General features: G+C 40.9%; 1 protein-coding gene across 10 annotated transcripts in view; it reads right to left on the bottom strand.

Moving 5' to 3' along the window:
- The window catches only part of MGA (MAX dimerization protein MGA), a 63,742-nt gene that overhangs the window by 23,104 nt on the left and 19,729 nt on the right, over positions 1 to 20,909 (bottom strand). For 8 of the 10 annotated variants that reach the window (XM_040602523.1, XM_040602519.1, XM_040602515.1 and 5 more), the window contains exons 4-16: positions 20,570 to 20,657; positions 20,331 to 20,426; positions 15,624 to 15,752; positions 14,097 to 14,195; positions 12,027 to 12,670; positions 11,018 to 11,375; positions 9,833 to 10,056; positions 8,801 to 8,941; positions 8,311 to 8,383; positions 6,380 to 6,900; positions 4,622 to 4,919; positions 2,253 to 2,888; positions 1,377 to 1,676 (exon numbers count right to left, since the gene is read on the bottom strand). In XM_040602523.1, the coding sequence (XP_040458457.1) occupies positions 1,377 to 1,676; positions 2,253 to 2,888; positions 4,622 to 4,919; positions 6,380 to 6,900; positions 8,311 to 8,383; positions 8,801 to 8,941; positions 9,833 to 10,056; positions 11,018 to 11,375; positions 12,027 to 12,670; positions 14,097 to 14,195; positions 15,624 to 15,752; positions 20,331 to 20,426; positions 20,570 to 20,657 (3,607 nt within the window). The remainder of the gene's footprint in view (positions 1 to 1,376; positions 1,677 to 2,252; positions 2,889 to 4,621; positions 4,920 to 6,379; positions 6,901 to 8,310; positions 8,384 to 8,800; positions 8,942 to 9,832; positions 10,057 to 11,017; positions 11,376 to 12,026; positions 12,671 to 14,096; positions 14,196 to 15,623; positions 15,753 to 20,330; positions 20,427 to 20,569; positions 20,658 to 20,909) is intronic. The other 2 variants (XM_040602522.1, XM_040602525.1) reach the window with 2 other exon arrangements.

Raw genomic sequence — 20,909 nt, 5'->3', positions numbered from 1 at the left:
GTATTTGACGGTGTAATAGAAGTAGCTGGCATTCTCGGGCATCACAATGTAATCAGGTATTTGACCACAAGTTCTCAGTGAAAGAGCTGGTGCTGCATGAAGGCATATACGTTGTTGAATTTTTGTACAGAACACCCCAATAAAACATGAGGTGGCTACTACAGAACTACCAGATTTAATAAGTTCTACCATTAAGATTTATAATCAAAAAAGGCAACTGCATTTAGTTAGAGCCCTTTGCAATTTTACTTTCCCATTTATTGGAAAACAGAGGAAATGGATTTTCTTTAGGACAAAAAAAAAAAAGGGAAAATTAAATATTTGATTTAAAAATCCTTTTCTCCTTCTCAGAAGAAGACTCCACAGAGAAAAACTGACAAACCCACATAATTATACCACAATGTTTTTCACCTTAATGAACTCTTCTGCAGCATTTCAGAATTCTGTAAAACAATGAGGAGGATTATTGCCAACTATTGGCAACTAGTTTCTCTTGTACAGCAAAAGCCCTAAACCACAAAGGAATTCAATGCACTTTTTGGCTGATTCTTTCTTCACTACACCTCATGCTCCAACCCCAACTAAGGCACAGGATTATTTTCACTCCTTCCTACAGTTTTGTCATCTGCTCTGCTTGCTTCGCCTCTTTTCAAGACCACTCTTGCCTCCGTTTCCTCAGGATGCTTCATTATAAAAAGGGAGAACAGAAGAAAAATCCTCCTGGAAAGTAAGCATGCATTTAAAGTATATTTTGTTTACAAACATGTACAACAGTATGCTCAACAAGCATCCTACCTATTTTCTGTCAGATACTTGCAATGTCTTACTCTTCCAACCTCATCTTCAACTATGCACTAGAGAAACAGCTGAAAATCAAATTTATTTTTCTTCTCATGCTCTAAGGAGGAAAAAACCCCAGCAATTTTGTACTGTAGTGTAACACTTGAGTATCTGCTGTAAAAGCACTAACCAACCTGTAAACCAAACAAAAACAGCGCAGCACATCCAGACACAGGCAACAGCTCATCCATTTTAAAAGAATCTCCAACAAGAATGATTTTTGAATCACGAGAACAACAGAATTTCTTCTATGTTACGACAGTACAACAGGCATGGCTCTATTGCCACACGCACAGAACTCCCAAATTTTGACAACTTCGCTGCTAACTGCACTTTCTGTATTTTACACCCATAGTATTTAAGTTGTATTGTATCTGAATAATTACACTATGTTCTTCAAGTACTCACTCAGAACCAAATCAGACACTGTTCAGTTACTCCCAGCAGGGGAAAGGAGCATCGCAGAGACACTTATCACACTGTTAATTTCTGGATAACACACTGGTCAGCCAAGAAAGAAACATCGGACTTTGTACCTGGATTGCGGAACATCACTGGCTGCACGCTGGGCTGGGCACCTGCAGCTCGAAACTGATGCAGAGGGACAAGCTGAATTATCTGCCCATTAGGATGTCTGAACAGGTTCACACCACCAGGGCTCCTGAGAGGCTGAAGGATCATCCTCTGCCTCTGAGCAAGCTGCATGTTGTTTAGAGGTCGCAAAGCAGGGGATGTCTGATGCACTGGAATCAGCAACAATCGAGGTCCTACACGTTTCTCTGCTCCAGGAGACAACTTCTGGGGAGTCTTACTTACAGCCTGTGGAGTAGCATCTTCTAAAAATTAAAAAGTAATACAAAAATCAGCTTAAGAGAACAGCCTACAAATAAGGCATTACCCTTAATGAAAACAAGGGCAAATATTTTGGAAACAACCAGATCTCTTTAAAAAATTTGTTTCGAAGTATTTATTTTTATTCACAGAACATACATAGAACCAACCAGGCCAAAAGTCTTTTTCACGCAGTTCCATCGACATTTCTCAGCCATGACTCAGAAGACTTTCACGTTAATGATGAAAGGCTAATTCCATACCCACTTCTTGGGACTCTATGCCAACTGTGAAATTCTAGCATTTCATGGGCCAAGAAATGAAGTGAGACTTCCAGCTCATTTCATAGCAGTCAGTGACCAGATAGCTACATTTTTTTCCTTCTCTACTGGCTCAGGCTGGAATAAAACAAGCAACTTAAAAGAGATCATGTTTCTTATCCTATTTTGGATAGAAGGGTGAGGCAAACGGATCTGTATTTAAACTGGGGGCTACAGCTGCAGACTGTATTCTCACTATGAAGGAGGCAGCATAAAAAAAGGAAGATTTTGCAGCATTAGCCCAAAGCACCTAAGCCTTACCTCTTTTTGGATTCAGAGAAGGACTTGAATTAACTCCTGACAGCATAATTGGAACAGAGCCAGCAGAAGAAGTTGGTGTGGTCACCACAGATGTAACTGTTGCAGTTGTTGTCAGTACAACTGTTGAAGTGGATGTTGTGACAACAGGACAAGTAACAGCTGGTGGTGTTACCACTGTTTTGGGGAATGACACGGCTGCTACTGGTGCAACAATCCCTGTTGCTTTTGTTACGTTCACAGTAGCAGTAGGAGTGGTGGATGGGGGAGTAGTACCAGTGTTGATTCCAGATGTTGCCAGAGCAGCTGTGACCGTAACTGCAGGAGGAGAGCCAGCAGGTTCATTAGCTCTGGTCTGACTAGGAGTGGCTACAGTAGACACTGCCATATTGGTGCTTTCCACAATAACTGGAGAAGTGGTGGCGGCTGCAGTGACCCCAGGAGAAACCGTGCACTGAGCTGGAGGTGGCCTTGAGGGAAGCACAGGAGCAACCACCATTATCGGCGTGGGCTTGATACTGAACTTCTGCGGCCCCGACAGAGGCTGGCGCGTGCTTGTCCCAGGAACCTTCTGCTGTAGAGCTCCAGCTTTGTTCATCACAAACTGTGTGAACACACCACCAGGTGAGGGTCGGGCAGCTGTAAATAAAAACTTGCAGGTCAAAATCTTAGTAGATTTCCTCTGCTTTTCATGAGGTGCTACAATTGTAATTTCAGCATGAATTTGAGCCTCCGTTTCCTTTGTACCTTGCAATTAAATGGAAACTTTTATGGCAGTCCTGAACATGCCTTACATACTAGAACTATATCTGCTTAATTCCACTTCTAGAGATTTTTGTTGCATTTCTTCCTGGCCACACAAAAGAATCGGGTCTTGAGGGGTTGTTCTTTATCGTCAAAGTAGGAACAGACAATTCTAATCACAGTACAGAAAAACAAACACCTAAGTGAAAGGATGGGCTCAAACTATTTTCTAAACCTCAAATTCTTCCTGTAACAGTTTGTGTGATCTTCCTCTTTTCACTGCTTCTTGCTTGCCAGCCCACTTCTACTGTATCCACATCCTACACAGCCGGGGGGAAGGGGGCAGGAGGAGGACAGAGTTTGCCATCTCCCCTTCTCATTACAGTGACAGTCGCGCAACTGAGGACTGGATGGGAGAAGTTTAACCAGAGGGAAGCAATCGCTATTGGGAAGATCCTTCCCCTCATCCCACGCTCTCTAAGGGATCAGGATACTGCATCTACCTCACTCCAGATGCCTACAGATATGTACAACAGCATAGAGATTATGGAGCAAGCCCAAATATTGTAGTTATTTACATATATAGCATTTTTAACGCAGCATATGCCAGAACACTTGAATCATAATACGCAACAATCACTTCACCCATCAATGAAATGCAGACAGCTCTTTAACACTGCAGAAACAGACAAACCAGGAAGTTTTATTTACAGGACAAGAAAAACACCACACCCATTTACATGGCAAAGAAAATTTAGGCAGAAAGAAACAAAACAATCAATCAGAAATTAAAGTTTTGCCAGGACACAGGTAACATCCTTTTCTCTTGCAAAGCTTCTTCAGATCTTTAATGTGTGGGAATATGTGGATGGGCATGAGATATTTTAATTATATATTTTTTTAAACTCATGCAAAATATAATAGGTAAAGGCAACTTCCTCTCTTGCCATGCTGGGGTAACCATTTCAGTACCAACTCAGACACAAGTACCACATGCTTCTTCCAATTTTTTAATTTATCGACCCCTGCCCCCCCCCCCAACTCTAAGTGCTGACTAAGTCCAACCCTGTTTAGCTTGTGAAATCCAAGGAGATTACAGGCTGGTGTGGTTACTGGCTGCACACCTGTTGTTTCGCTAATCCAGATTTGGACCATCTTGTATTTCACTGCCGCTTCATGCATCTTTGGTGGACACAAGATTTCCAATTTTAACTGCAACATCATCAGAAAAACTAACAGTGAAGAACCACAGATTAGAGTGATCCTTTACTCATTTTATGTTAAATCGATGCTTGATGAAAAGCAATTAAAAGTCATAGTAAGGAAACTCTCCAAACAAAAATCCAAGCTTAACATTCAGCGTGTCTCCATCCACTGTTCCTTGTCTCTTCAAAATACGCTCTAGTAGCATTAATAAAATAACTAATAGTCAACATCTGTAATCTTATTCTGAAGTAAAAAATTAAATTTTCTGCTTTAAAGAGGTTATTTATTGCAGAGGCAGTTTAGGTAGGCAATGCAGCCAAAGGCAGCATGCACTGTCGCACAGAAATCAACAGCAATGCTGTACACTCACTTTTTACTTCAGCTTCACGCAATTTAAAACACAGTAATAAGTTCCAACCTACCTATCTGTCTCTGTGCTGGGACATGGGTTTTCAGAGTCGTCACAGTGGGGGTTGAAGTAGTGCTGGTGGAAGATGTAGTTTTGGGAGTTGATGTTGTGGGCACCTGGACTGATGGTGTCCCAGAAGCAGCTGCTTTAGCATTGGATGCTACCTTGAAGATCACAGTACTGAGGGTTGAGATATCAAGTACTGTGGGTCGCAGCCTGCCTGTGATATAAGCTGCTAGCCGATTGGCGGGATGTAATGCCCCCATCTGTCCCAAAAGCAGTTTGGCCTGAGGATACCTTTTATCATTAACCTGAAAAAAGTGGAAAAGGGAAATTTTGTGAAAAGAATGCTAATTCACCACCTCTGGAGAGGCGTTTCATTCCGTGGGACTTCTAAGTGTCCTTTTCAAAAAACCACTGCACTTCAGAATGGGAATGCCTGATTTCCTTACTGCCCAGGAAAACTTCAAGCAACTCTTGTATCTTTGTAATACAGATTTTAGATGCTACTCAGAGTCGTGTAGAACCACAGAGTCCAAAGCAGCATGTGAAATCACTAAGGTGGAGTGAAGCTAGCGCTTGTATTTCCTGCCCCTTACTTCTGCTAGAGTCCTGAATAAAAACAGGTTCCCAAATTTGAGGACAATTTTGGATAAAATGCACAAACCTAATTAACACCTGGCATCACAGAAGAACGAATATTTGTGTCATATACATTGGGGCAAAACTCTAAAGAGCTTTTAAAATGTTTACCAGCTTTTTTCTTATCCATACTGTCATTTGATGCCGCAATTGAGGTACGATGAATTGACTAACTTCAAGGTCAGAGTTTCAGTTGTAACTAAACAGAACTTCCTGAACGTCAGGCTTTATGCCTAGTGGTCAATGGGATGTTTTGGTAGTGTTGCATTTTACTTTCAGGTTGTTTGACAATACCTTCTAAAATACATTTCACACACTACTAAATAAGGTCTTGACACTCTTTATCGAACAACTTTTACTAAAAATAAGAATTCTCCCTCTATTTTTCTCTCTCCTACAGCTTCTCTTTCTGAGGGTGCCGCATCTGCAAAGCGTCATGGAAATAAATTTTACTCTCATTTTCTAATTCATACGCTTTCCCTGAAAGTGGTATTACTGTAACCACAAATACCTTTGAGTAAGAAAGATCTTCATCTTAGCCCTACTGTTCCTACCACCAATTCGTAGTATCAGGTTGGCAGCATGAAACCGCAGGGAAAGGACTCACTTTGAACTAAGGATTATGAAGTCTTTTGGTGAACAACCTATAGTCTGCAAAGAGGACGCAGGCTATTAGTGAAGAGTAACAGTAAGCTGTAGCAAAAAGGAATTTTATGTTTACAGTTTCATTTTAAAGTTTCGTCCCAGTGTACATTTCCTCAGAAGATATTCTTTATGTGGCCTCTAACTGCCATTCATTTAGAAGTATTATCTGACAAATGCAATCTGCAGGGAGTTTTCCAGAGCACCAAAGAGATGTTGAGAGATTCTGCACTGGAGCCACCGAGACCCAAACGGCCCAAAGGATAAACTAAACCATCAGATTTCAGACTTCCAATCAGATTTCCTGTTATTGAGTTAATCTTGAAAGGGACAAGCTTACGGAGAGGCAGGAATGCCACCTGATATTATTTGCCTGGACAGGCAAAAGACTAGGTAGACAAATTAAAGAACGTTCTCCCCTTCAAGGAGTTCTGGGATACTGGATGAAACTGAATCTAATCTCCACAGTAAAGGCAGAGGGACCCACCTGAATCAAGCCCGAGGGGCTCATATTAGCTTTGCGTTTGTAGACGACCAGCTTTCCTGCAGGAGAAACCCCTGCATAAAAAGGCAAGCCTTTGCCCCCATGCAACTTCTCCTGCAGTTTGTCCAATGTGTCTGCCCGCAAGAACTTTAGAGTTTCTGGGTTCTTGCGTGATGGCACTCCACTATCAGGAGTCTCCAAGACAGGTGTCTCAGGCTTCTCGTCCTTGTCCTGGTAGGACGGCACTGAAATTTTCACTCTGGAGGAGTAGACAGGAGGGTGGTTCTCATCCTGGGCCTTGTGTTCCGAAGCCAATTCAATAATGAAGCTACCCACTTTGAGGCACTGTGGTGCGTTACTGTTGATATTCTGTGATAAGATGTTCAAGATCTTATTGTGATCTTCCTCCAAGTTGCAGTCAGAGATAATCTCGATAAGTTTGGTTGGTTCACCTGGAGTGGTGTGATGAACATAGGAGGTGGAGGAAGAGTCCCCCTCACTACGGGAAGACCACCAGCTTTTCTCTGAGAAAGAATTGAAATAGGTTTCTGCAATACTATGGCATTTTAATCACCTGGATATTCAAACAGTTTCATTCTGCCCACACCTCCACCCTTGTCTCAGCTGCAGGGCAACAACAAGTATAAGAACTGCATGACTTCCCCTTGCAGAGTTTCACAAGCAAGCAAAAACTCACTGCAAATCTAGTTCAAATCAAAATTTCTCACAGTTCATTCCCTGCAGCCATACCATCTCAGGTTGTATCCCATTGCATCACAAGCTAAACAAAGCTGGGTTGTTTCAGTACACAGATGAAAGATCTCCAAGCAACACCAACATGCAGTAGAAAGCATCGCTGGTTATTCAAGAGATGGCACTTTTCTCTTGGAGTCAGAAAAGGACCAGTGTCCTATAACGGCACGAGGGGCGAACATGCCACTAGCAGAACTGTCTTTCGCAGAAGATGTATAAACAGAAGCATGACTTTTTGCTGTCAGAGATCCAATGCCACTTTTTTTGCAAAACTGTAAGGATGTTGAGCCCTGTGTCCTGGCCATTTTAATTTCACCTACCAATTCACCAGCATTTTCAACTAGTTGTATTATTTTTCCATTCCCATCCTTAAATGTAGAATGTGCTGTTGTATACATTAAACAGTGAAAAAAATTCAGCTCAAAAAGGCAGCTATATTTCATTAGTGGATGACACAATGCCTCTATTATATGTCTCATTTTAAACTTCGTAGCATGATTTGGGCCACTTCAGACTGAAGGAGAACACAGATTTCTATCCTACTTCCTTATGAACTAGAAACTCAGACCCAGTATATATAACATAGCAAAACTTCAATTCAACCCTTCAACTTGAACTAAAAGAATTCAATGTTAAACAACTCCAAATAAAGTGTAGACTATCCTTGTCCCATTTGGTTCTATGTGGAGAACGCGAGGATCCCTCCCTCACAGTACCACTTGGATGCTTATTAATTCTTCAGTAACTACAAAGTAATATCAAGGGGGGGGGAAAGGGCAGGGGGTGGGGGGATGGCAACCAACCAACCAAAAACCAGCGATCTCCATTCCTTCCCAAGTATCTAATTATCACCCTTGAAGACAAGTCTGCTGTGCAGTATTACCTTTTACTGCTAAACAAGCTACTGCAATACTAGTTACTTTAACCTTAGAGCAACAGCAAGTACTGGACGTTCAGTCAGCTGTATCTCCCACACGACACACACAGACAACTGCTTAAGAAACAGGAAACTGTGATCACATCGTAAGACTTTTATTGACAACCATAATAACTCCCCCAGCAAATGGACTTCTGTTTCATCAATAGCTGTGACTTTTTGAAAAAAATAAAGCCAACACAAAAACCCCACAAAAATGTGGAACTACCAAGAGGTCAAATTATACACAAGACTTAGCTCTTACCTCCTGATTTATCAGTGTCTTTCTCTGCCTCACAGGTTGCTTTCTCAGGAGACTGGAGCTCTGGTTCATGATCCTGTGGGAGGAAAGAAACGCAAGAAAAATATTCATCCTGTGTATCTCTCTCCCACACTAAAAATTACATCACAAAATAAACTAGTTCATCATACCATCACCCCCAATCATAAAACATGCTAACTCTGACAACATTAGAATTTTCATCTTAGAACAGCTCTTCAACAACGACCATTTAAGCCTTACATGATAACGCACTTGGCAGCCAGGAATTTCCAAGACAAGACAATTTCTATCACACTAACAGGAAGTTTTACCAGCACTGCTAGGTGATTTAGGCTCCAGGATCCACAGCCTATCACCATCAAATGTAAGGCAAGCCCTCATGTTGCGCAGGAGCTTCTGGGGAAAAGATTACTACTTTTTCAGTATTTCTGCCTGTTCAATGATACATGCTAGTTACTGTGAGACCTCTTACCTTTATACTAGAACTCTGTGAATCACTTTTGTCTTTTTGTTGCTTTTTCTCCTCTTTCTTGCGTTCATATGCTCGGACCCTTGCACAAGTCATCATACTTTCAAAGTACAAGTAGACAGGATCCTTGTCCTCCTCTCGAATCTACAAAAAAATGAAAAAAACCCCAAACCTCTCCATTCTAGATACACATTAGATTCATGAAATAGTTTTGCTTTCTAGCAACACTTCAACATTAAAGTTTCAATAGTAAATGTCAAAAGAAAGGTCTGGCATTTCAAGCTGAACTGGCCCTCTTAGTATCACGTAGCCCAGTCTACATCTTGCTTCCCAATTACATATTCAGGGCGGGGGGTGGGGGAAAACAGAACAGCACCGCTACCCCAAAAACCCAAACCTGTTCAGATACTCTTCTAAGTGGGGAAACAAGTCCCAGGTGTCATGCATTGCTTAGCATTATCTGGTATACATTAAATAGCAACTCTAATACATTTGTTCTTCAGACACAGCTAGACTCAACTCTACTGCTGTTGTTGCTTTTGTTAGATACTAAAATGAGGGAAGAGGCAAAGGCAGATTCTTCCAACATTGGCAGTGAAACCTCAAAAAAAAAAAAAAAAAAAGACTCCAGAACTACACTGAACACTGTGTGCCTGTACCCACCCTGCCCCCCCCCCCCTAATTAATTGCTTAGATAGGCTACATTATGCAGCTAATAACTCCTACAAACACTACAGGACCAGCAATCATTTTGCTAAAAATAGCATATATACTTGTAATTTTTAAATGACGCTATCAGTGAATTATAATCACTTTTTACCATTGCGTATTGCTACAGTACATTCCCAACAGAAGACTGACATAGTTACTCATATACAGTAAATTCATCCCAGCTTATCAACATACTTATGGGCAGTCAGTCTTAGGCCCTCATCTCAAATTTCATCCAAAATGGCCTAGCACAGAGGCTTCTGGCAGTTTTTGTTTTGATTTTAAATACAAAGAAAAACAAACGCATCTCTTTTCCTCTCTTACCACTGGATTGGGTTTAGGAGTATACACTCTGCCTGGTTTCATTCCACTGGAGGATTTATGCTTACTAGAAAGCACAACTTCTGGGTTGGGCAGTACTGCAGATTTAACTGGTTCAATAACAGATGGTGTTGGGATGTAAATTGGCTCTGGATCTATTTCACCTTCTACTTTCACCCACAGTGGACAATTCCTAACAGGCTGTTCTGGCTCCGAGTCACAGATAGCTGAAAAAAACCAGAGGAAAATCAAAAACAACTTACACATGAAACCTCATCTAACACAGCAGTAACAGAATTTTTTTTTTTTTTAAGCCTGAGGTCTAGCCATGCAGCAATCACTAGTTCATACTGCCAGAAAATGCTAGTGGTTGCTTTTCTCATCTCAAATTCTAGCCAAAAGTAACTTGGATTTGTCCACAAGAAAGAGGAAATGAAAACAAAAGTGATTCAACACTAACCATTGTTTCTCAATTGTACTGTGATAGTAGATAAAAAAAAAACCACCGAAGAATTAGTGATCTTCATTGATGCTGTATACTCCAAAATTACAGAACACCCAAAAACCCCAAGACTGTAATTTATACCACAGCTCTGCGGAACAATTCATTTATGCCAGTGGAACACCAGATAACATAATGTTCATTTTAAGCTATTGCTAAAAGTACTACCAGCAAGATCATGGTCAATTTCTACCATGGTCTTCTGAGCATACCTTAGGCCAGATCTGAAAATCACTATATTTCTGGTAAAGTCAATGAACTATGCAGCTATACACAGCAACTGAGGATACAGCTCTAGGTACTCACTTGGTAAGAGGGAAAGAAAACTGCACTATGACAGAGAAGATTACCAGCAGTGACAGCAGTATCTTGTATCCTTAGTCTTTTAAAGGTAACTGGAGAGTTAAGCAAGATTTATCAAAAAGAAACTCCAGCTATTTGATCAAAATAAACAACTAAGCAGTGCCCAAAATGCTGATCACATAAGTAAGACTTAAAAAAAGGGAAAAGGTGTTATTTTCTGCCAGTCAGCTGTAGGAAAGCAGATGCTGCAGACATCTCTTGGAATTGACTCCCAATTTCTGGACTTAGAAATGGCATCACTACTACATCCTAATAGAAATGCTCACCAAGACAGGTGGTTCCTGCAAATCTGGAAGTAATCACTTATGCCCCACAATACTCACTGTATTCTACCCTTTTCCTCTTCTTCTTATCTTTCTGCTTCAGCTCATCTTCCTCCCCATCACCCTCTTCTTCCACATCTTCATCCTCTTGCTGTTCTTCTTGTGTTCCATAGAACACAAGATTTCCACGCACAGCCTTTTTCATTATTTTCCTATGTTTCGATCCTCCCTTCACCAGCAACACTCTTCTCTTCAAGCAAGTACAGCCAAACATACAGTCTGGCCTGCGGCAGTGGGTAGGCTGACGTTTCTCCAGGGCTAGACTGGCACATATGCAACCCAGTCGACAGAAATCGTTATTGCAAGGAGGTGCTCGCCGTCTTATTATTTTGTGGATAGGCTTGTTTTTGAGAGAAGCCTAAGAAAAGTTTTATAGAAGGATACATTTCAAATTTCAGTAAGAGAAAACTTTAATAAGATTAAGTTAAGCATATGCAAAAATGCTATTCAAAGTCCCTTTTAGAATAACCCTTTCACCTACATGGTTTATCTGAAAACTTGTCATCTATACAGAAAAAAATAAAACCAGAAGAGAGGAAAGTTTGCATTTGCAGTCTTCTGAGAGGCAATTTGAGGCTGCTAAACCATCCTGGTTATAAGTAGGATGTGAAAAAAAACAAAACAACCAAAAGAGGTTATCACGTGACAGCCAAGTTACATGACCAGGATTTTTTTTGTGGTTAGTTCAACTGAAAAGTTACGAATAGTAAGGAAATGCGGTTACTGAATAGCAACTGTATTAAGCAAAATTTTTAATGGTGAAAATTTGAAATAACTCAAATTATTAATGATTCATATCAATACACTATCACTACTAGTTTTTGCACACACCGCTAAGTCAGCACTTCTCAGCTTTCACTGCAAAGACAACACCACAAAGGAACATCATGCTTTTGTCATGCTCCTTAGCAGCTTCAGTCTTACTTTCTGCATCTATATGTAACATCAATAAGTGAACAGGTTTGATGAAGTAGCGGTATGGAAAGGAAAGCAACTATTACAGATCTACCTGAGCTGTAAGCAGGGTGGCCAAAGAGATGTCTGCTCGTTCTTCCGTAATATAGGTCCGTGGTTTGCCATCCCAGAGAGCACAGTCTTCCAAGTCCATTAACTTCACCTGAGATTTAGACAAACCTGGTGGACGAGCTGCTTGTTGTGGTGGTGCATGGCGCAAACTAATCTGTTTTGGAAGTATGTTTTCATCCAGAGCTGGCACCATGAAACTATCTGCTTGGTTAGTCAAACTGCTATTTGAGACAGACTTAGCAGCCTTTTCCCCTGATGAAGCGTTCTGTTTCTGCTTTGCAAGAAAAGGTGAAGGCAGTATAGGTTTGTAAGATGATTTTACTCTGCTGCTTGTAGATGTCTGTCTGGTTTGAGTTTTTGTCTTCCTAGAGGTCGATGACAGAGGGACAGGCTTGAACGTATAAGATGTTGATGGAATTACGGTGGACTGCTTCTTTAAAACACTGTCGAGTGTTCGCACATAGCTAGTGCTCTTAGTGGGAAGCTGATACACCACAGGAGAAGTGGGAGTGCTAGAAGAGAATCCCATACTCGTTTCCATCAATTTCCCTTCATTTTCCAGGTACTCATCCAGCTTGTCACTACAGAACGCCGAGCGATTCTTCAAGGAACCTTCTGAACTGCCACCTACATAAATAAAGAGCGCTTTAACTAGCTCCTAGGAAAACACACTGACAAATCTTATAATAAACAGTATAGAGGAGGTAAGTATTTCCCTAAATATATATATACACTTCTTTTAAAAGAGTATACAACACAGGCATGACAAATATAATCCACTCAAACACAACCAGCTGTCTGAACAACTGTTTTTGTGGAAGTCTTACATGTATATTTGTGGTGGGTCGACCTCGGCTGGACACTAGGTGCCCACCAAGCCGCTCTATCACTCCCCTCCCAGCAGGATGGGGTAGAAAATAAGATGCAAAAAACCTAATGGGTCAAGATAAAGGCAGTTTAATAAAGCAAAAGCAAAGGCCACAGGCAGAAGCAAGGGAAAATGAAAGATTTGTTCTCTACTTCCCATCAGCAGGTGACATCTAGACACTTCCCAGGAAGCAGGGCTTCAGTACATATTAAAGGTTGCTCCAGAAGACAAACGTCATAATAACAAATGCCCCTCTTCCTCCTCCTCCTCCTCCTCCCTCTTAGCTTTTATATCTGAGCAGAGGCCACACGGTAGGGAATATCCCGCTGGTCACTTTGGGTCAGCTGTCCCGGCCGCGTCCCCTGCCAGGACCTTGCCCACCCGCAGCCCCTTGCTGGGGGGATGCTGGAGAGACAGCCTTGATGCTGCGGGAGCGGGAGCGCTGCTGGGCCGCAGCCAAAGCACCGACTGTGACTGCCCTGCTGCCACCGCCGCTCCTGCTCCCCGGGCAAGCGCAGCACCGTGAGGGCGGCTCTGGGCCCAGCCGGACCCGGACAGTATTTGTTCACAAAAACAGTAAGCCTGCCAACAGGCAGTGCTTCTATGCAACTCACTTTGTCCTAAACATCTAGCCTACCTGGTACATCTCAATACATCTGAATACCCCAACACAATACTGCATGGAAGTGCAGAAGGTACAATATAAATATTTAACCTAATGTAACAAGTGGCAAAATGCCAAATACCCATTTCTCCCTGACGTAGGGCAAAGTAATTGAATATGTAAGGAATCCCTACTCTAACTGGAGTTAAAAATACACAGATATAAATGAAAATTACTCTAGTTCACTAGGGTCCCTAGGGCAACAGAATTCTGGAATTACCATACTTCCAAGTAAACTCAAAACTGATGAACAAAAATCATAACTATTACATTTTTGATCTTTATTCAAACCTTCCATGTAAAACAGAATACATGTATTTTTATCTCACTCTGAGTAAGTTTCTCTCTTCCCTCATAAAAGTCCATCCAAGAAGTACCAAAAAATTCTTTATTCATGACAAGTTTAAATATAAAAAAATATCACCAAGACACACACAATTACCAAACTATGGAAGGTCAAGAAAAAGGCCTCGTATTCGAAATACATACACTGATCTCTCGTGCACTTTTTTTTCTTTTACCTTCATTTCTAGTAGCACCATGAAGCTTCCCCCGCCAGCCTTTGATTTTTGTGATATCATTTGTCTTTCCTGTCCTGGAAACAAAAGGAAATCCGGTATCTGGAAAAGAAGAAAGCTAGCCTCAGTTTATGAGCCAAGCTTGATCACATCAATGTTCTAGCAGTCTGCTTATTCCTTTTCATGGACAGATGAACAGCAGTAAATCAAAAGGCTGAATAGAGACTTGATTTTTACTACTTTTTTAAAAAAAATTAACAGAATACTTCACAAAGGGAAGCTTCCTGTAGAGTTCTGCTGTACAGCCATGCACCTGCTGTCCCATACAAAAGATGTCTGCTGTATTTTCAGTTTTAGTCTCTTTAGCCATGGTGCAAGCAGTTGATTCCCAAACTCCAGATGGGTGAATCACCTAGTTAATAGGCTAAAATGGGACAGGCAGGTTTTGAGCTGATACTACAATCTCTCTCAGTGAGGAAAGTAATTTGAGTCTCTCCTCTCAATTGAGCCAATGACTTTTGTAAGACCTGTAGAAATTCAATGTAATGTTTGGTGCTCTGTCAAATTCAGCTGAGCATCAGTTAGGGGTAGAGACAGGGAATAATCACAAAAGGCAAAAGGCGACATCTCCTTCAAGCTATCCATCAGCTCCAGGAGCTAAGCTGGAATGTAAAAACACTAATAGGGATCTGTGCCGCTGTTTTGCATATTGCTAGGCTAGAAAGAATTGTGTTTGACACTGAGCTGAGGTATTCTGAATTGAATCTTCCTCTGCAGTGTAAACAAAGCTGAGATGCAACATCTGCCTCTTTACCAGCTCCCAAAAGCAGCAGACTAAGACACAATAATCAGAATATCAAAGTAGGAGAAAGCATTAAGTAGGAGAAAAATAAGCACCCCTATACTTTTTGTCCAACTAGTTCATTATTAAAAACAATATCTACCAACAGTATTAGAATCATAGTCACAGTATAAGAAATGCACTTGTCTGGATACCAGGTAGGTTTGGGGGGAAAAAAAAAAGTACAACTGATCAGCACTTTTATAATAAATTATTATCATGAAGTTATAGGTTATGTAAGAGTGGCACCTCAAGCTCTTCCTCTGGAAAGTACTGATACCCAGCTCTGAAAGACAACTTCTTTTTGTTTTGCACGTGAGTAACATCAGAGAAATACAGATTGCTTAGGCTTTTTTTTGAGCAATCTGAGAGTAGTTAATGTGTGTATTTACATTTAGAAAACCCAGCTCCAAGAAACAAAACGTGCCAGTATAAAATAAAATGAACGGATTCTATTACTGGATCACAACCATCACAGAAAGGGAAGGCTGAAGACAATCTGGCCAGAATTACTCAGGACTCCTTGGCCAGCAACCACGTAATGATTTAAGGAAGTTCTTACATTCTGTCATTTTAATACTGCTTTAATCTCTTTAAGGTATCAACTTCAACTAAATGGCCATTCCCTCCTTCTGATCATTAATGAAAAGATAGTACTTGAGATTTCAGCAAATCCATATTCTACCTACCTGGAGAATTGGGATTGGGTCCTGGATAGCTCCACAAAGCATAGTTTGAGTAGGAAAGAGGAAGCTGCACACCCAAGTATTTCAAGTCAATGCTCATTGTTGGGTCCACAGAATTCAACTTCAGTCCCACTACAAGAGGCAAATATCAAATCAATGTCCCAATGCAGCAAGATGTTAGGAAAAACAAAGTCAAGATATTTACTAAAAAATAAACCATGAAGTTATATACAGGCTTTTCTAGCATTTACTCACCATTTAAAGAGATATGACAAAGAGCATTAGTGACTATAACTTATTTATACTGGATTTGCAGCAGGTATAAATTAAAGAGTCTTGAGGAATGGGAAATCAAGGAGACAAAAAAAAGTAATTTTCATTTTTTTTTTCATTACTAATAAAGTTTCCACAGGAATTTATTAACTAAAGCACCAGCATTGTAATAATTCTCGCAAGTTTTTGTTCGTTCATTTTTTGAAGAAGTTAGTACCTTTTACATCCCCGAAGGCTAGAGTTACCACCTGAACACAACTCACCTGACTACCCGACATTTCACATCACTACATAAACTCTCAGTCCTGCCAGTGGTACTTATTGACCCCCTTCTCTACTGAAAGCAATTCTTATGCAAGACATACCACACATGCTTCAGTTTCTACCAGCAATAAGACAAGAGAAAGCCACATTTTAGTTCTGAAGAAGTGTGCTTGTGTGCATTTGAAAATTGTGATATAAAGTTGTATGCAGACAGCACTCTCGGAACTAGTTCATCAAACAATCTAGATTTCAGTAGATTATTTTTTTTCCGGGCTTGGCACTTTGCAGTAAAACCTGCTTTTTTTATTTTTATTTTCTTAAGCAGGGGGACAAATGGCTACAAAGAAACTAAACACTCTGTGCTGTTGATGCCACCAAAAATCCTTAGCTGTCTGTAACACCTTCCTTCATCAACTCCCCCAAAATACTCGCACTGGAAGACTTTACTTGATCACAAAAGCTATCTTTATCCACCGCAAAGCAAATACAGATACAGAAATGCTGAGAAAAAAAGCTAGTGAATTTGACTTAGTACCTTTTCCAGAAAATATTGTTACACTGAAGTTAAAAATGACTGTTGTCAATCAAATTCAGCTCACAATCTGGAGCTGAGAACATCTGTTTTGATTTTCAGCTACAGAAATCTAGAAATGGCGCTCCTGTTGCCAACAAGTCTGAAATTCATATATTAAATATTTGAGTTTTGAAATTGAAAATGTATGACTTGACACAGCTCAGAACATTAAGTAGTATTTGCACATACACTAGAAACCTTGTGTTGGTGGCACACGTTTATGTTCCCAAGTGGCAACACAGTGACCTAATTACTGGCAGCCTGAAAACAACTGACATGGAACAAATCGCAGACATGGTATCTGTTTAAACAACCATTATCAAAAGCAGTCTAGTGAGATATGATTTTCAAAACTACATGGGGAAAATGAGCAGCAAGCAAGTCAATCTAGCATTTTGTATAAAAACATGTCAACTACCAAATGTCGAGATGCTATCCATTTCTTTTCAAACTCTATTTAAAAGTAAAATGAAAGGAGCACACAGTTTATTGTTCTTGACACCCCATTTGAATTATTCTGTCATCTCCAAAACCAAGCCTAGGTTTTTTAACACTCAAACGATCACCACCACCCATACACAAGGTCTATTATTTCAGTTTAGGATCATGAAGTAAAAAACACACCCCAACAAAAGCCAAGAGGATGACTCCAACAAGCACAAGATGGAATGGAATGCAGACAGTGTAAAGAGAACAAATGGTAACAGTATTATGTCAGTACAGACATTGCCATATGTAACAGGGGAAATATTACTTTTATTAATTTTATCATCTCCAGCGTATTGCCAAATTTCAGTTGCTGTAATCAAACAGTGGCAAATGAAGGACCCCAAGAACTTTCTCCTCTCCATCAGATGCAGCTGCTAAATCTGAAATACGATGCATGACAACAATGCCTTGGAATTCTTTATCATATTCCTGAAAATCAAAGTAGCTCAGATAAAAGAGGCATCCCATAACACTGCAGTACTCCAGCAGGAGCTTTCCTTCTAACATGCTTCAGCTGAATTCCCTGTACTTCTGAAACATCTGCTTCCTGCAGTCCTGGTGCCTCTAAGATCTAGATAACCACAATCACAACTTAACTTTGCAAATGAACAGCAACTGTGGGGTTCAGGTACAGCTCCAACACATCATCAGTGCATCTCAACAAGAAATTTAAGCTTCTCAACTGCCTTGTTCAAAACCAAAGACCGAGTTAACATCAAAATTGCTATGTCCATTTCCCATACTGCAGTGAGGACAAAAAAGCCAGTAAGCTTCTATGAAATGGCTGAAAGCACATTTAGAAAGACACACTTCCTACCTTTCAGACAGAAGGGCACGTCTCTTCGCCTGTTCTACTGTAGTAGATGACTATGAGGTATTAAGTCATGAACTGTAGCCAAGAAATTTTGGCGAACAAGTACCAGAATCAAGAAGGCTAACGAGGCTGCATCTAGCTGCAGGATGCTACTTAGAAACAGTATGGCTGGAAAAACACACAGCCTTTACGTTTGGCCTAAAGGCAGTCCCCGGACACCTTCACGGCTTACTGATGACACTGGCACAGGGGGGGGGAGGAAGAAAAACCCCAGCAATCCCTCTCTTCATTAACATCATCATGCTCCTTCCCTGACCTCAAGTCTGCAATGGAAGGCAATAGATCTGTAACTTTTTAGAAGGTGAAGGTAATCTGAATAAAGACTGACTTCAGTTCACATGCAGCAGCTGAAGACTAACAACAAAAGTATACTTATTGTAATTCACTTCACAGCCTGAGCAAATTTGCAGTAATGCTCTTGCTAAGTCTTCACATAACTTCTTTTCCCTCTAAAAATCAGACAGGTGAGAGTCATTCTCTTTGCTGCCAAATGACAATTTCACCATTTAACAGACTCAGAAGATTACCATCCAATAGTGGAAACGATGGTCACAAGCATTCAAGAAAGTCAAAATTCTTTAGATCTTTTTCTTAGCCTGATGCTTGACTTTTCTTGTCTATTTTGTCGTATCCATGAACCGCTCAACACCCTTCAGAAGGTACCACACACTTCACCGTCACTCATTTAGAAGCCGGAGGAAAAGCACGTGGGTTTTGCAGGATCACCTCACGAGTAAAACAGCCCTTGCTAGTGTTGTGGTTGCCAACATACCATAATTCTATCATATTTTTGTTGGGTAAAGGTAACATCTAGGATGGCCACAATATAATCCTAAAAATCCTTAACACTTCTGTAACATCTGCTTAGCACTGTATCTAGCACTGCCGGCAGCTGACCACAAAAGGGATTTTACCACCCTTTTTGAAATATGATGACACACAGAGAACCTGCGAGGGCAGGTTGGCCAGTGATGTCATTAGAAAACAGGAACACCTATTTCTGGGATCACGGGAGGGGAAAACCGTGTTCAGACATCCATGATACAACTGTCAGCACTGATGCTATACCACCGAGGTACAAACTGGCTGGAGCCAGATTATTTTGTTTCACCCCCACCACATCTAGGACAGAGCTCTTAGAGCTAATACCCTTCTTGTCATTGCTTTAGAAAGGCTGAAGACAGGAACGTCTCACCTCAACACTAGCAAGACACAAACGTATCCCTTTAAATAGCTGCAAAAAAAATAATGACAGGCTAGTTCTCATCATATCCTGTGCATAAACCTGTGCGTTCTTCACAGGAGAAGCTCTCTGAGGACCCAAAATAACTAGTATCAGAGTCAAGATCAGTATCTGGAGTCTCAAGCCCTACAGCATTACAGCTGTATGTCTGAAAAACGCAGGGCCAGAACCTCAAGAGCACGAAGCACTTTCGTTCAGATCAGCTTCTTCATCTGCCTTGGTGCCCATGTTAATGCCATCAGTTTCAGGACTACCACTGCTGAAGTCTTTCAGCATCATCAGTAGAGACAACAGTAAGTTCTGCTGTGTTGATCCTTGACTCACTTCCACGTGACCTCAAGGATCGTACTGTGTGTAAATGAAAGATCACAAGCTACAAGTACCTAGCTTGGGCCTCTTACGCGGCTAGTGAACCTGGATCTACAGCGACTCCAAGAAATACGGACTCAAACATAGCAAGTAAAGTCTTACTTTTAAGTGCTTCTGGATCTTTAGCTCCTCTACTACCAGGAAATGGCCATTTTCTATGGAGGAGTAAAATCAACTCCATCTGCCCTCTGTAAGGATTAGCTCATTACAAAACAGGCACTGCCTAAACTCTGAAGGCTCAGCATCTTCTGCAAGAGACATATAATGACATGCAGCCTCTTGCTGTGCTGTTGGGAGATTCGGGATTGTTTGCCTCCTCCATCTCTCCTAGTCTGCAATACGAACATGCGAAAACAAGAACATCTTCATTGGCAGGCTGAAACTACTTTTAAAGCCTCTAGGAGAAACCCTGGGTCATATGCCACTGATTCGCTGCCACAAGTGGCAAGAGGGAAACTGACAGCATCACACAAATTTCCTTTCATACCCTTGCATTGGTACCCACACTCAGATCCCAGCTGTACTGGGCATACACAGTATTACAACCAGTAGGAAATGATCAACTCCCTATGATTGAGTATAATATATACAACCAGGTGCAACAATACGTACACGCCTGCTTACCTTCCTGAAGGCTAGGATGTATTACTTGCTTATGCCTCAAGGTCTTCAGCTCTTCCATCAATTCCTTCTCCAGTACTTGTATTCTTGCTTGACAGTCTACTCAGAGAGAGAGAGAGAGCACACATATAAAAAAATATATACCATGCAAAAAATTGACGTAAATGATTAATTTCCCAGTGCGTCTTTATAAATCCCCTTATTGCGGGGAACAGCCGCTTACAAACCCCACAGAAATGTACCTGGATCATTTGTAGTCAACAAGGGAGCCTGGAGATTCTGCGTCTCTTCTCCTCCAGCTCTATCAACAGTGTGAATGTCAAGAGCTTCCTACATACATAATGAGCCTCAAGTAAGTATAAGATATCTTAAAACACTGACTTAAAACAAACTAGGCCACACCAAAGTATCAGCAAAATATTCAAAACATGAGATTGTAATAAACAAGTATGCACTCCTTCATGCAGAACTCAGATCCCGCTACTTCTCCCCAGGTTGCTAAGTACTAAGAACATGTTATTATTAACATAGGGACCAGACAAGAACAGATTTGGAAAGGGGTGACAAATCTCAAAACTCAGT

The sequence above is a fragment of the Falco naumanni genome, chromosome 7 (genome assembly GCF_017639655.2).
Source record: "Falco naumanni isolate bFalNau1 chromosome 7, bFalNau1.pat, whole genome shotgun sequence".
In the NCBI taxonomy this organism is placed as follows: Eukaryota; Metazoa; Chordata; class Aves; order Falconiformes; family Falconidae; genus Falco; species Falco naumanni.
The sequence above is the reverse complement of the archived record's forward strand: the minus strand, read 5'-3'. Positions and strand labels throughout refer to the sequence as shown.